Source organism: Echinops telfairi, unplaced genomic scaffold (genome assembly GCF_000313985.2).
Source record: "Echinops telfairi isolate 266 unplaced genomic scaffold, ASM31398v2 ScPeMD7_4;HRSCAF=17, whole genome shotgun sequence".
Classification (NCBI taxonomy): domain Eukaryota; kingdom Metazoa; phylum Chordata; class Mammalia; order Afrosoricida; family Tenrecidae; genus Echinops; species Echinops telfairi.
Genome location: NW_022103900.1, coordinates 27,761,544 through 27,777,930, shown reverse-complemented (window position 1 = coordinate 27,777,930; position 16,387 = coordinate 27,761,544). Strand labels below are relative to the sequence as shown.

The following is a 16,387-nucleotide window of genomic DNA, read 5'->3' as shown; positions in this document are numbered from 1 at the left end:
TCGAAATGACATTTTTAGTGACCGTTGGGAGACCTAATGGCATAATGGTTACTCGTTGAACTGCTAACTGCAAGGTCAGCAGTTTGAAACCACCAGCTGCTCATGAGGGAAAGACTGGGTTTTCTACTCCTGTAGAGAGCTGCAGTATAAGAAACTCCTGGGGCAGTCCTACCATGTTCTATAGGATCGCTATGAGTCAGCATTGGCTTCCATGGCAGTGAGGTTTGAGTTTTTGTTTTTTAGGCATTCAAATCATGAGCCCCAATGGTTACATGTTAGGCTGCTAACTGCAAGGTCAGCAGTTCAAAACCACTAGTAGCACTTTGGGAGAAAGGTGAGGCTTACTACCATTAAGATTTATAGTCTCAGCAACCACAGAGGAGAGGGGCCCATCACTTTTTTTTTTCATTGCATTTTGGGAACCAAAAGACATTTGAGGGGAGACATGGTCAGACTGTAGGGTGGGTGGGATAAAGTTTACAAAGAAATTCTTGTAGGAAAGCCCTTCTAACCCTCAAAGAATGAGCGTGTTCATTGGTCCTGGTGGGAAAAACTTCCCTGGTGCAACTTTGCTGGCCTTTTTCTCACCAATGCCGTTTCCTTCGAATTTCTTTTTAATAAACCCCGAGGCCTCCTAACATCGTGTGTCTTGAAGAAAATCCATCAAGATTAAGATTACTTCTTTGGGATTCTAAAAAACATTCAGCATGACCTTGAGGAGCTGACCTCTATGCCTTAATTTTCCTGGCCCAGCACATCTCTTTGGATACCAGTGTTTTGTTTTTTAAGACACCTTAAGAAGGTTAAGATAATGCTTTAATGAGAAAGAAAACTTATCTGCAATCATCCATTGGTCACAGAAAAATGTCAGAGTAGGTATGGTTTGCATAAATCTATGCATATATGAATTGGAAACCTGGTAGCTTTGCTTTTTTACTTTCCCTAGTATCTTCCATCATGCAACCAAGCTTAACAGGTTTGCTTATGGGCTCCACTTTAGTCAATGCATTGTAATTTAGAAGTATTTTATAGTTAAATATCATAAAATGTGTAACTTCATTTTTTCTCAGTTTGAAGAATTTTTTTTTCTTTTCTAGCCTTTAATCTAGACAACGAGCAACCAGATTATGATATGGATTCAGAAGATGAAACTTTATTAAACAGACTTAACAGAAAGATGGAAATTAAGCCTTTGCAATTTGAAATTATGATTGACCGCCTTGAAAAAGCCAGTTCTAATCAGGTATTGTATCACATAAATGCCTCTCGCTTTATAATTAAGCCAATTAGCAGTTTTAGTTTTTCATTTTCTTTAGATCTGAATACGCTGTATTTGCTAACTCTCCAATTTCTCTTCCTGCTATCCTAGAATTTCTATTTACAGCATGCTCCTTTGGCTGACTACATAAGCATAGTTTATTTGATTTGGACTGTGAAGAATAGTAATGTTCCAACTGTTTTTTTTAAAAAAATATATAAATGATACTAGCTCTTAAGATGTCATGGGGACTGTCTTTTGCTTCCTTAGAAACTAAATTTCCTGGGTTGGGGCCCTACAGCAGTTATCTCATGTCAAATCAAATATACTCCATTGTTCAGGTTTATATTAAGGTGCTTTTATTAGCACATTAAGTATATTTTAGTTTTAATCATTTATATAGAATTTTTTTTCAAGTGAAGAAAAAAATATATACCAATAAGAATTGTCTTTAGTGGGCTGTTCTCACACATGACATTGGGAATTTAAAATAGAAAGCATTCAGGTAATATAAGACAGGAGTCTTAAAATGTTTATATCCTTTGATTTAATCATCTCATTTATAGGAATTTTTCTCAAGAGAACTATGAGGGGGCTCTACAAAGTTTGTGAGAAAATTGCATAATCTTTTAATTCAATTTGTGAACTTTTTGAAGTCCCCTCTTAGTGACGGTGTCATTGATCTTTGAACGGGGACATTCAGAATAAATTGTTATCTGTGGGATGGGATATCATAAGGCTATTACAAATAATTGTTTTGCAGGATATCTATGGACATGGGAAAATGCTCTATAATAATAGACTTCAAAAACAGAACATAAAATTATTTATGTGGAAAAGTGAGCTTTGCTCGTAGCAGTTCTATTTATACTTGAACATAGTCTTTGGGCATTCTACAGAATCCTCTTTATTCTTTCAGCCGTCCTATTTAACTAGTGTGTCATTCTCTTAGCCACAAGGATATGGACACTTTTTCGTAAGAAATCCATAAGAGTCCTCTACAGTATATTCTTGCTCCTCATACTTAATGACTCCCACGGGGAGACCTCATTTCTCTTGCATTGTCAATAGCACCATCGTAGCCTCTAGTCATTTGTTCTTTCTAAACATTAAGTCTTTGCTTTGTAGGATCTACTTTTATTCGTCTCCCTCTTCTATTTTATTGTTTTTAAGTTTGGTGAGAGGGTATTGGAATTTTTATTTGTGTGGGTTTTTTTTGGTTGTTTGTTTTGATTTTTTAAAATCATTTCATTGGGGGCTCTTAAACAGTTCTTATCACAATCCATACCTACATCCATTGTGTCAAGCACATTTGTGCATATGTTGCCATCATCATTCTCAAAACATTTTTTTCCATTTGAGCTCTAGGCATCAGCTCATCTTCCCCCCTCCCCCACCCTCCCTCTTACTTGCATGTTTTTAGTCTTCTTATATTCTACTATTTTCTGTATTCAGAAATTACTCATGTTGACTAATTATATTGTCAAAAGCTCTTTTCTGTCATTTGTTTGTTCCCATTCAGTCAGTATTAATTGTTTGTATCCAGGTGAACACGACAGGTGACAGAAAGCCTTACTTTATGAAGCTTATTACCTAAATGCCGGACGGGGACAGACAGATGGACAGGATAAACATAAAAACTCATACGTTCCAGTTATATAGCATAAAACACATTTTCACAGAAAATTAGTTAACTTTCCAAATATAATCAGTACCATCCAGTTTTATCACTTTCTAGTTTAGTTGTATTTGCTCAATGATAAACTTTCCCACCCTCCCCCCAAAAAACACCACCACCAACAAAAACAACTGGTTAAACTCAGAGCAATATAGCATTTATTTTTAGCAGTGGAGATGAAGATACTGTTTTATGAACAAAATAAACGTCCTATTAGTAAAACCAAGGATGAAAAACAGCAAGGGGTTCTTTTCATCCCGAGTCTTATTCTATGGATTCATAAATCTCTAGTTTTCTGGTTTAGGAGTTTGCATTCCTAGGGACAGGACTCAAGTTGTGGTTAAGCTGATATTTACGAGGGTGATAAAGAAAGACATGAAAGACAGGGTGAGGCAAAGCTCCTGTCCTCATCAGTCCAGGGAGACCTTTTCAGTGAAGCCATCGATCGCTGCCAAAAGCCAAGATCATTTTCATTGCCTCATCTACTTCTCACATTTGAGCAATCTCTTTCTTACAACTGTCTTTATCTTTGGTTTCATAAATACAATTCGTTCTTCTGTAATTTTCTTATTATTACTCATGAACGTTTAGTCTTCCTTTGCTGGTTACTTTCATTAGCATTTAAGATCATGTAAACATCAGAGTTTCACTTATTTTCTTAGTCTTTTTATCTTCTTATTTTGGGGTGACATTGCCACTCAATATTTTCATGGATGTAATACTACAAGGGGACTTAAATGAGTTCATGGAAATGTTCCCATGAACTTTTGGAAGCCCCCTTATACTTGTGTCTTTACCCATGGCCTCTTTCTGGAGCTCAAAAATAATCTTTTTTCCTGCTGCCTTTTGGGCATCTCCATCTAGGTGGTCAGCAGACCTTACAAGTTTAACTTTTCCAAACAGAACAGACTCCTTTGCCTCTGATGATCCATTTCCTATTCAGGGACTCCCAAAACTTGGAAGCATCCCTTTATTCCCATCCTTAAATTGAATTACTTTACCTAATTTTTAAATTTTTCTTCTTAAAATCGCTTCTTTCAAACACGGCAATTAATTGTAATACTTGACCCGAGACTAGATCTTGTAACAAGAACAAAACAAAATAATGCCACGAAGATTATTTTTCAATCAGTTGACATACAGATAGATGGTAGATTGGATTGAAATATCAATGTTAAATTTATCCAAGATAATTGTACTGTGATTATAAAAGGGAATACTCTTATTCTTAGGACATCCACACTTTGGTTAGAAGTAAAGAGCCATGCTGTACATGCACTTTTGTCTCAAATGGAATTTTTTTAATGCTATGTATTGTAGAAAAAGCATTCACATAAATATTGAAACAAATGGGTGTGAATCTGGGTAAAGGGTAGAAGATTGGGGGGTTGGTTTTTAGACGTTTCTCACACACATTGCTTGTTGACGTTGGTTTCATTCTTCACAATGCATGAGTGTTGTCATTATTTTCACTTGAGCTGCTCTGTTTAAAGCAATCATAGACCATTTGCTGTCACAGAGATTTTTTTTTTTAAGGAGCACGGTATTCAATGGTGATATTCTTGATTCTGTGTCTTAGTTGTTACTCCGCTCAAACTAGCCCCTCATATTTTAGTTTTGGTTTGAGGTTTAAAGAATCTCTTAGGGCAGTAGTCTCAGGAGTTTTTTAGTCTCAATTCTGAATATTTAAGGAATTGAAATAGTCCTTAAATATTTAAAGGAATTTAAAGGTTCTGTTCCACATTTCTCTATCATTCTATAAGGATCCATTTATTATGGCCCTGATCTGAACTCTCCGTAGTAAGGAGCCAGGCACCATCTATTTCTTGTGGGCTCAGGATAGATGAGGCCAAGGTTTGAGTAGACTTCATTTGTAAAACAGTTTCTTTGTTGAGTCATTGCTTTCCTTCTTTCGGTTTTGTAGAGACCTGTTACCATATCTTAGATGGCCACCCACAAACTTTTAAGACTCAGAGCCTACTCACCTCATTGTGATGTGGAATATACACTTTATGAACTATTTCATGCCAATTAACTTAATTGTCCCAGGAAATGATGGCCCTAAACCTTCAATCCCAGAAGTTAAGTCTAAGAAGTGTCCATAATTTTGCCTTCTGTGTGCACACATACACACTTGTGCACACACAGAGGGCTTCAAAATTTGTGGAAAACTGGAATTCAAACAATGGAACCTTCCTACAAACCTTTTGAAACCTCTCATACATACATACATAATCTGCCTTCCACAACATTATGTTCAGCTTCTGTAAATCCTGTCAACAACAGGTGGAAAATATTATGCTGATGCTGTGATGTAGTCATTCCCGACTGTAGTCTCTTGCCGTTGCACAGGTCCTCTGTCTCCAGCATTTATTTGTTCAACATGATTCCCCTGTGTCTCCTTCATTTGTTATTTGTATGTATTTTGTTTCTGTGAAAACATAGCTCCTAAAAAGCAACTAAATATAAGTGATCAAAATAACCTCAAAGACTAAGAAGGAGCATGAAGTGGTGTTATGTAACATTTACATTGTTTTAAATATTGTAATTGTGAGATAATTTAAAATATATATGAGCATATGCAGAGATTATCAGCAAATACTATGCCATTTTTAAAAAAGTAATTGAGTGTTTATGGATTTAGGTATCTGCGAGGGTCTTGTAATCAATTCCCCATGGATGCTGAGGGACAACTGAACATATATATACATATGTGTGTATTCCCACATATACAGATTTTGGTTTTACAACTATTCTTTGAAGTGTTTTTATTATTACAAATTTTCTTGAAATTATATTCAATGCTTGAAATTGTATTGCAATAAAAGTTCATCTTTTTTGGATATCACAAACTACCCATTTTACTTTCATAGTTTCCTTTAAAATATATACTTCATGTGTTCTTTCTAAAACCCTAATGTCTTAATTTATAGTCATATTATCTCTTTCCATAAACAGATAGCACTTTATTTTTCATTAGTTAACATTCTCTGCTTCATTGATCATCCACTGTCCTCAGTGTAAATTCCCCTAGAACTAGACTATGTCATGACTTCCTGACTTCCATTACTTGTGTCCAAAACAGAACACCCCTTGCCACCAACATCATCCATGCCTTTGAACTGTAGGCCCTCATTCTTGGAGAGAAAGGTAAAAAATGATTGTTTGACTATTTCTGAATTCCCCTACAGTTCAAAAGTTCACTTTCATAAAAGATGTACATTAGTACCTTTTTCCACTAACTGAAAAATCTGGAGAGGATTTTCGAATTTACACACACACCCCTCCAAAACCAGTAGAGGCGAACAGTGAAGTTCGTATTCCAGGTTTGTTTAAACAGGCAAGTGCCCACCAAGAACCCGAGAATGATACCACAAGCTCTTCTCCAGGAATTACACTCAGCACCTCTACAGCAAGCTGCCAGCGCTCTAAAAGCTCACAGATTTTCCCACGTAGATGAATGGTATTTGCATCTCCCCTTTATGCCATTTAGGTTTACAAAAGGTTTCATAGAACACCATACTATCAAGTAGCAGGAAAACCTTGATCTGGAAACCTGACTTTAGAAGTAGTATACAAATAATAAACATCCATTATGAAAGAAGTGAAATGTAGTATGAAGAGATAACTTACATGGAAAACAAATTCGGACACTCCCAAATGGAATGTCTTTCTGACAACCCTGTATCTGATTGCACTACTACTCAGTACCATAATTTTCATATTTTCTTATTGCTTAGTAATATATTTGTCTTAGTGTATATTTCTTAAGGGATAAATCCATGTGAAAGGTTTTTCCTTATTTCTCCATATGGAAAATGATGGGCTTGTAGCTAATTATTAATTACTTAGTGATTCATGGGGAGCCCTGATGGTATAGTAGTTGCTGTAAGGTCAGAAGTTCAAGACCACCAGCCACTCCTGGAGAGAAAGATGTGGGTTTCTACTACCTTAAAAAAGTAACAGTCTCAGAAAGCTCCAGGGCTTTCTGTCCTGTAGGGTGGCTGTAGGTCGCCATCCACTTGATGACAGTGAGTTTGAGTTTGGGGTTAGGGATTAATTGACGTAAATTTAAAATATTGGGTTTTTTTTTTTTAATGTAATTTATTTGTGTGTTCAAATGCACTTGATGCATTTGATGTATGGATTGTTGTAAGAGCCCCCAATAAAAAGACTTATTAAAACAGAAGAAAATACTAGACCATGAGATTTGTGTATATTAATAAACTAAATAGTCTGGGTCTCTGGAGCTAAGAGCAATCTATAAGAAAAATCCTCATCATGAAATCCAAATTTTATTCCCCCATCCTGAAGTTTACAGAATAATTAATGAGGTAAGTCAAACTCAGTTGACTTGGAAATAATAAATGTAACACAAATCTTTTTGTTAGGTGAATACTGATTCCCAGGATTTTCATATGGATAAAAACCTGAATGGCAGAACATTTTCTATAGGGTATAAATGAAGTAGGTTATGGGAATTTTTAATCATGTGACATAGTGACTGCTTACCTGCAAATAGTTCTGCCCACAAATAGTTGCCATTATCCTGATAACATGTGCAGTGATAATTAGCTGCCTTAGTATAGATTGGGTTGAAACCAATATTATCACATAAAATAAAAATGTGCTTCATAACAGCATAAAAACAGCAGTTAACCAAGAAAATGCGGTTATAATTAGAAATGTCAGCAGGTTTAACTGTATACTGTATACTGAGTTCCCATTTCCTCTGACATAATGAGGGTACTTCCAGCAGGGCGGTGCCAGCGGGAGCAGGCAGCACTGTGGGTTTTCCTCCTCAGCCGGGTCAGTCAGAAGGCTAGGGAGGAGTGTTACTTTAATAGTATTGTTACGTAAGAAATCCATTAATACTATGCTGGTTGTTGAAAAGAGATCTTCCTGATTAACTCTAAGGTTAATTAAGTTCTAGATTTATTTAGTGAAAGTTATCAAATTTTATCTGAAACAAAACAACCAAATAGAGCTGATGCGTATGTACCTTATCACAGAATTGTTTCCCTTAGCCCCAGAATGCATCAGAGCTACCAGCGATGCAATCAGCATGCGGTAGATTTTCACTTTTCCAGAAAGTCAGTTCTTACCCATTAAGGATTTTGGAGCATATCTCACCATTCTAAAAGAACTCCACCTAAGAGTAGAAAGAGATCTATTTAAAGATGATGTGGACGAATTGTGGTCGTTTTCATGCCTCGGACTCTGGCCATCCACCTTAAAGACCAGATACTCTCAGTTAATCAGCTACAGTGAAGTTACCTCTACTGAGACTAGGGGTAAACCATTCGGGTGCACGTAATTTGCATGGCCAGTGTATTCCCTTCCTCAGCTCCACTTCTGTGGACAATCAAGTAAGGAACCTTAGAAATCACCATCACAAGATGTGAAATGCAAAGGATCTGTGATCCTAATATGAGAAGGCAAATCATAATCAGGAATAATTTGGTGAGGCCATGCCTCTTTCAGACAACGTGCAATCAATTTATATGTTCATCTGAGTTTCAATTGAGAGATTTTTTTCCCCTTTATCTCTAGGGAAACAGTTTAGGTGATATCTCAGCTTGTTTTGAAAATCGGTCTTCATCTCTAAAGTGTAAAAATATTGAAGTAACATCAGTTTTACGAAGCTTTCTAGTCCCCATACTCCATGATCTTTTTCTGAAGTTCACTGTGAATTAATATACTTAACCTATATTTCAAGTGTGATTGGCCTAAGTATTCTACCAGAGAAACAGACAGGGTAACTGATGTGACCAAGTAAAAAGCTATGATCCTTAGTTTGAGATAGGTTAGCATTACGCTGGCTATGTTGATAAAGTAGAATTAGATACCAGTGTCAGAGGTTCTCTAGGGTCACTGCCTAGATTATATCCATAGAGTTAATGATACTTCCTTAGTACTTTACCAGCTTGAGTAGAGGGATTGCTTTTATATGTAATTAGTAACAAGGAACTCAAAATTGCATTATGTTGAAAGTTCTAAAAGCATGCTGTTTGTCTCTTGTCTATTCCTACAGAGGTATGTTTATGTTGCCATATGAAAGGCTTCAAACAATGTTTATGTTGCCATATGAAAGGCTTCATTGAAAATTTATTATTTAATTCTATTTTCCCATACTTTTTAGAATTCCTTTGTATATTAGAGAATATTTTTCTATCCTTTGTCTTGGGGGTGGGTGAAGATATTTCTGCATTGTGTTTTCTGTTAGGAAAGACATAAACAGAAGCTAGCAGAGAATTTAAAACTAGTTATTTAAATTTGTAGTTATAGAAACTCAGAATTGGAAAGGACCCTGAATCCCTTTATAGTCCAAGCCTTACTTGAACAATGATAATTCTGTTGTCTTCCAAACCATTGTTCATCTAGGCTTCTTAAATTTTTTCAGTCTAGAACTGCCGTTCAGAGCAAAATACTACTTTTTTCCTTTAATCTCGTTTTTTTTTAAAATCCTTTGTTAGGAGCTAAGCCCTTGGGTGCTAACTGAAAGGTTAGAGTTTCAACCTACCAACTACTTTGGGGGCAATCTCTGGGTATAAAGGTTGCTTAGAACTTTGCAAAACCTAAGGCCGTTGTACTGCGCCCTACAGATTCTAAGTCAGCATGAACAAGGTGGCAGTGAGTTTGGGTTTCTGTTTTGTTTTGCTAGGCTGACTTGAAATATGTCCTCTTGTCCTGCATTGCTAATCTGATTATAGTTGCTAGAATTGACCGCATTTTTTCCCTATAGCTGCAGTTTAACTCTGATATCTCTTTTTTGAATACTTTAGTTGATAACATTTTATGTTTTCCATTTAGCTTGTAACACTTCAAGAAGCAAAACTGCTACTGAATGAGGATGATTACCTTATTAAAGCTGTATATGACTACTGGGTGAGAAAACGTAAAAACTGCAGGGGGCCATCTCTCATTCCTCAGATCAAACAAGAGAAAAGAGATGGCTCGACTAATAATGACCCCTATGTTGCCTTTCGGAGGAGAACAGAGAAAATGCAAACTCGAAAGGTAATGTGCAAATTAGATTTAATTGAATGCAGCATAGTAGTATGTAATAAATATTTTTCTGCTAAGAGCTTGAATCTTTTTTTAATAAAGTGAACACAGGGGGAACTAGATGTCAATGAACTTCATATTAGAAATCCTGACAGTTATTTACAGATTTTACTCAAAGCCTATTCCTTATAAATCATGTAACTTTACACTTGACGTAAAAGTGATACAAGGATTTACTTATCCTTATGAACTTGGGAAATTTTGAGTTTGTCAATAAACTATACATCATTACCATGGATCTCCTCTTTGGGAGAAGCTGGTATTTTGAAATACTACTACTTTTCCATGTTGTGAGTTTAAGTGCCCACAAATCTTTGAAGTGAAATTCTAATTCTTACAGTAAAAATGGACCCTGCTGCTTTTAGCTACATCTGGGGAATATAGAAGAGTTAATTTTTAAGGCTGTTGTACCAATAATCAGAGGCAACCCTATAGAATCTTCTCTATTTTTTGAATTGCCCATTGTGTCAAATTTCAAGTTGATGGACACTGACTTTCTGAAGCAATGTGCAAAACTTTTAACTAAAAGAGGAATAGGTCTCATATTGTGCAATGGTGTGCTTTAGAGGCGGGCATTTTCTCAGAGGTGCAGAAGACTCACACCATTGCTCCCTTCTGTTTTATTTAATTAAGAGTAAGACTACACACAGTGGCACATTCTCTAACATTGCAAGGTATCAGGAAAATTATAAGTGGAAAAATCATGAGCATTTATAATCGGAGTCAGGATATTTTCCATGGATTCTGTTTCTCCAGACATGGAAAGGTTTTCCTTGTCAGCTGTTATATAGAACAGCTGTGAATCATAACAACTGCCAGAAATTTTCCTGGTGGTTAATAACCAGAATTCGACTCGTCTTTCTTGTGGGGATGATTTTCTTAAAATGCTATAGAATGATTTTCCCAAATATAGGTGACATTCTTTAACTTCGACTGAATTTTCAATATGATGTTCTAATTCTTAAGCTAAGGAAATCTATGCTACTTCATTACAACGTAGTACCTTGCTCAGAAAAGAATAGCACGAATCTGTAAATACAGTAAAACGTTATAAAGGTGGACTACTGGGCATGAAAAAGAAGACTGTCCAAACCAGGAAAATTGATTCAGATAGATTGCAAAAGACAGACTCTTAGCAATGTCTTTTGAAATAAAGGTATTGTTGGGCTTCTTTAATGAATGAGTAAGTATTTGGGCTGCATATAGTCTTTTAAAAGTTTAACTATATTTCATTCAAACTCAGATTACTCAGTTTGGATTTTGTTTTTCCCCCCATAGTATCCTTATCTTTGTTTACCCCTCTGTATTCGGTTGTGGGACCAAAAACATGTCCCCATTGTGTATACTTTTGCTAGTTAGAAATGCTTATGTGCTTGTCTGTGTTTACAAACTGTGAAAGATAGGAGTAGGATATTCTTAAGACATCAGCTTGTCTGAGTACACTTTAGCTGTAACTCGCCTCTACCAGCCCCGCAGAGAAGCTCTCCTCCCTCTCGAGGCCCATTGAAAGGGAGATGAATAGTTAGGAGCTAAACTCCCAAGTTAATGGCTCTAGATTCTGACTGCACATAAAAATCACCGGTGGCGTATTCTTGGTTATAAAACCATCTGCAGTTAATTCTAATATGGAGCAGTTGGAGAATCACTTCCTTCCCAATCTAGCACGAAGCACAGAGTGATATGTAACTGGAATTGGAAAAGAAGTCCCAAGTAGAGAAGTTACAAGAAAGGATAAAGTGAGTGCTGGATGGATTAGAATATAAGAAATAAGAATATCTCAATATAAAGAATGCCAGTGTCCTTTTAGCTTTTAATATGATAAAGCTAAACAGAGAAGTATGTATGTGTGTGCATGTATTACATACATTTGTCCTAGCTCGCTTCAATTGGACACTAGAAGCAAAGGCACCCTGTAGCAATGAGCATCTAGCATGCAGATAATGATTTTAAATACCATTTTCACTTAAAATGAACCAGGGCTCACTGGAAAAGTGAAGATAAACCTAGAACTTTTCTGCTGTGCCACAAAGTAATGAAGTGATTAAAGAATGCTAAGAGCCATGTCAGTAAGACTCAGGCTTGTCAGAAAGGAAGACTACTTCCCCTGGTCAAATATAGAAAAAAATTCTAAAATAAATAATGAGATGAGTGGATTATTCTTAACCATGGGTTATTGGTTTATCATACTAATGGATTATTATTTAAACCATAGTTACGTAATTCATGGACCCATACAGATAATAAATGATGGATGGATGGATGGATGGATAGATGGAATGGATAACTCAGAGAGGAAATAGGAAAGGAAGGCTTTTCTTTATAGAATTCCAGCTTATAAACATAGATGGAATAAAAAAGTTGGAAATTGACCAGTTGATAATAAACTGATTTCAGACAAACATTAGAATTCATGGACATTAAACTGATTTGATAAGAAAAGGATGCTTTTACAAAGACTCACAACATATCTGTTCATTTAAAAGGAAAAAATGCTAATGGTTATTACAATGGTACAGCCACTATAGAGAATGATATGGTACTTGTTGGTGAAAACTAGAAATAGAAATACCATAACATCTAGCAATCCCCTTCAGACTCAGACTCACTGCCATTGAGTTGACTCATGATGATCGTGTAGGACAGGGTAGAACTGCCTCTGTGGGTTTCCAGGACTGTAACTCTCTATGGGAGTAGAGCACTGCATCTTTCTCCCGAGGAACAGCTAGTGATTTCAAACGGAACATTATTGGCGAGGCAACCTTTAAACTGTTTCCATCTGTGCTTTAGATTCTTCCTTTTGTCACACAGTGCTGAGGGGGAAAAGATTAATTTTTAATAGAAGGATGATGGATTAATACATTATAGTTGAATATTCTGTATGCCCTGGTGACATAGTGGGTTACATATTGGGCTGCTAACTGCAAGATCAGCAGTTCGAAACCACCAGCCCCACCAAGGGAAAAAGAGGCGGCTTTTTCCTCTCACAGAGTAACAGCCTCGGGAACCACTGGGCAGGTTCTACTCCGCCCTGCTCTATTCTGTCCATTTGATTTTAGTGAAATGAGAACAGCTTAATGACATCGAATGATAATGTCTCAAATGCAAGAAGCTGTACCTAAAGGAAAAAGGGGAAATTAGAATCTTTCTCAAATTTTTTTTATTACCCTCCAATATGAAACTTAATGACTTTTTAGACCCTTTAAATTCAGGTTTTTAATTAACTCAAGGATGAACAGTTGCAGTTCTATCTGGACACATATATTGAGGAGTAATTGTATTTTTTAATTCAACAATACTGCACCCAATATAAATCTCTATATTTAGTAAAATGTTTTTACAATAATCTGTATATATAAATAGATATTGCTAATTATAACAGCCTTTTGTAGTTATTAAACCAGGCTTCACTTAGTTAAGGGACTTCTTATGCTTGAAAATATCACTTCCTAATGTACTCGGAGTTCAGGATTTTCACTTTATCTCTTTTGTACTGTGCCATTCCATCTTTTTAACAGCTGATTTTTAAAATGAATATTTATTGGTAAATATTTGCTTGTTCTTCTATTCTCAAAGTTAGGTAGATTCTCTTAAGTAATTGCTGTTTAAAATGATTTAGCATGTTTACTTACATAGGACAAATTTGGATGTGGCAAGATTTTGTTGAATAAAGGTGGAAGTGTGGGTAATTGGTTTTTCTAAAATTATTGTTTTCAATAGAATCGTAAGAATGATGAGGCCTCTTATGAAAAGATGTTGAAACTGAGACGGGAGTTTAGTAGAGCTATAACAATTTTGGAAATGATTAAGAGAAGAGAGAAAACAAAACGAGAATTGTTGCACTTAACCTTAGAAGTTGTGGAAAAAAGGTAACATTGCTACTATTACATGTTAATGACAGTTTACTTTTAAGCAAATAATGGACCAAATGTAAACTTTTTTGTTGTTTTGTACAATGCTGTATGATAAACATTCTGTAACAAATTTGTATTTATGTATTTATGTTACTTGCTCCCTCCCCGCACTGTATCTCTCCCCTTCCAATTAAGATATCGACTTGCACTGGAAATTTTTGTTTTTATATATCTTATAGATTCTCTAGTACACTTAATTTTTGTAGAATTATGCTTTTCTTTAGAAAAAAATTAAAGAACATTTTGTCCAATTTTGTGTATTAAAGTATAATTTATTTTCTCGCTAGGGAGAAAACACATTTTGTTTCAACTTTTTAGAAATGTGTTTCCAAGTGTAATTAATGGTCATTTTACTGCATCATTAAATAAGCCTTATTCTTCCTATAAATGCTCTCTTTAAAATAATTTAATTAATTGTGTGTATTATTTGATTTGATTATGTTCCAATATTTGAGGCATCACTTGCTTTTCTTCATTCTTAAACTATGCCTTTATTTTTGCCTTTTAAAGGTATCATTTGGGAGACTATGGTGGTGAGATCCTTAATGAAGTGAAAATCAACAGATCAGAGAAGGAGTTATATACCACTCCAGCAACTCTTCATAATGGAAACCATCACAAAGTCCAAGAATGTAAAACTAAGGTGAATATTTTCTGGGGAGAAGCATGTAGTATAGTATTGATCAATTCATTGTTCTTGTAGTTGTCTTTATGCAGTTTGGTTAAGGGTAAAAGTTAGTACTGTAAATTTAGTTTTTGCTATTTGCCAACACTTTCCTAAGAGTTATTCATATATGTATTGGCCCATTAATAATTCTTACCAGTCCTTTATCTGTGTGTGACTTAGATGATACAGCTATTTAATGACAGTCACAGTTGGAATCTAGGTCTAACACTGTTTATGCATTTTCCTCTGCGCTGTTTGCTTCCCCAGAGATTAGTGTAATTAAAGTTTAGTGGTCTTCACCAGCCTTCCTTAGCAAACCATGCAGCGTAGTAGCAGACATCAGAAATTGAAAGTGAAATTGTCTTCATTAAGACTGTTCAAAGATGTTCTTGTCATCATCACTGTCAGAACCAGAATTTATCAGCTACTGAGTAGAACCCCAGTGGTGTGGTTGCAGTCAGCAAGGGTTGCAGTCAGCAAGGTTAGCAGCTCAAAACTACCAGCTGCTCCTAGGGAGAAAGACAGGGCTTTCTACTCCTGTAAAGAGGTACAGTCTTAGAAATTCACAGGGGCAGTTCTACACTGCCCATAAGAGTCGCTGAGTCAGAATTGACTCTGTGGAAGTGAGTGGCAGTGATGGAGTTGAATGACTTGAGAAAATCTTATCTAACTTCTGGACTACCATTTATTCCCAAATAAGAGCCATACTAAGTGATTCCTTAAATGGTTTCTTAGATCAGTAATTTTGTATCTTTAATTATTTAAGAATTTAAGCTTACCTAGATAGATAGATAGATAGATAGATAGATAGATAGATAGATAGACAGACAAGTGGACTTCAAAAGTTCATGGAAATACGGAATTTTAAAATAGTGGAATTTTTCTGTGAACCCTTTGAAACCTCCTTCTCTATCCAGAGCTGGTACCATATTAGATCCATTGTGATAAGATCCACCCACCTATATACCCATGGTGCAACCCCCACCAAGCGTATTATATTAAAAATTGAAGAACATACTTACGGTATCTTATTTGTAATAACATGCATCAACACATTTATATTAATTATTAATATTCCAAGGTTTGTGATTTGTAATCATAGGATATGATCTTTAACCCCAAATTATTGTTGGAATTAGCCTATAATTTAGTGATCCTTAATTTCGATCTCTTGGAAGAGGAGGAGACCTGGTGGTGGTATACTGGTTAGGCATTGGGCTGCTAAACTCAAGGTCAGCAGTTTGAAACCACAAGTATGCCGGAGAAAGACGGGGCTTTCTACTCCCATAAAACATTATACTTTCACTGACTTGATGGCAGTGAATTTGGTTTGGGAGTAAGAATAAGCTGCCTATTTAAGTAGGACTTAAAGAGAGATACAGTTGCCTGCATTGTTGACCTATACCGTTGATACATAGATAACTATGTTAACTTTTGTCACATTAAACCTTAAATGGATAGTTTTTACAAAGTTGAATTTTTGTTTTAAAAGGTAGTATCTATACCCCTTATAGGAAATGGTGTTCCTTTAGATAATTTCTCACTTTAAAACATTTTCATATGTGTACTAACCTAAAATAGTTCTAACATTTGGATTACATAGGGAACATTTTTTTTCTTTTTAAATAATCTGTCATAGAGCGCTCATTTTTAAAGTGGTATAACACCTTGTTATAAGGAAGGCCAGTATGTTAAAACAGGTAGTAATGGACCTCTGGTTTGCAGGGAGCGGGCAACTTGGGCTGGAAAACACACCCCTTTGGCTCTTTCCTTGGCCAGCTGACCTCCCTGGAATCTCCAGAGAA

The 16,387-nt window shown here is 35.8% G+C and overlaps 1 protein-coding gene across 1 annotated transcript in view; it reads left to right on the top strand.

Annotated features, from left to right (window-relative positions):
* The window catches only part of EPC2 (enhancer of polycomb homolog 2), a 119,987-nt gene that overhangs the window by 83,373 nt on the left and 20,227 nt on the right, over nt 1–16,387 (top strand). Inside the window, exons 3-6 of the mRNA XM_004703833.3 lie at nt 1,098–1,243; nt 9,750–9,956; nt 13,722–13,870; nt 14,426–14,558. Of these exons, the coding sequence (XP_004703890.1) occupies nt 1,098–1,243; nt 9,750–9,956; nt 13,722–13,870; nt 14,426–14,558 (635 nt within the window). The remainder of the gene's footprint in view (nt 1–1,097; nt 1,244–9,749; nt 9,957–13,721; nt 13,871–14,425; nt 14,559–16,387) is intronic.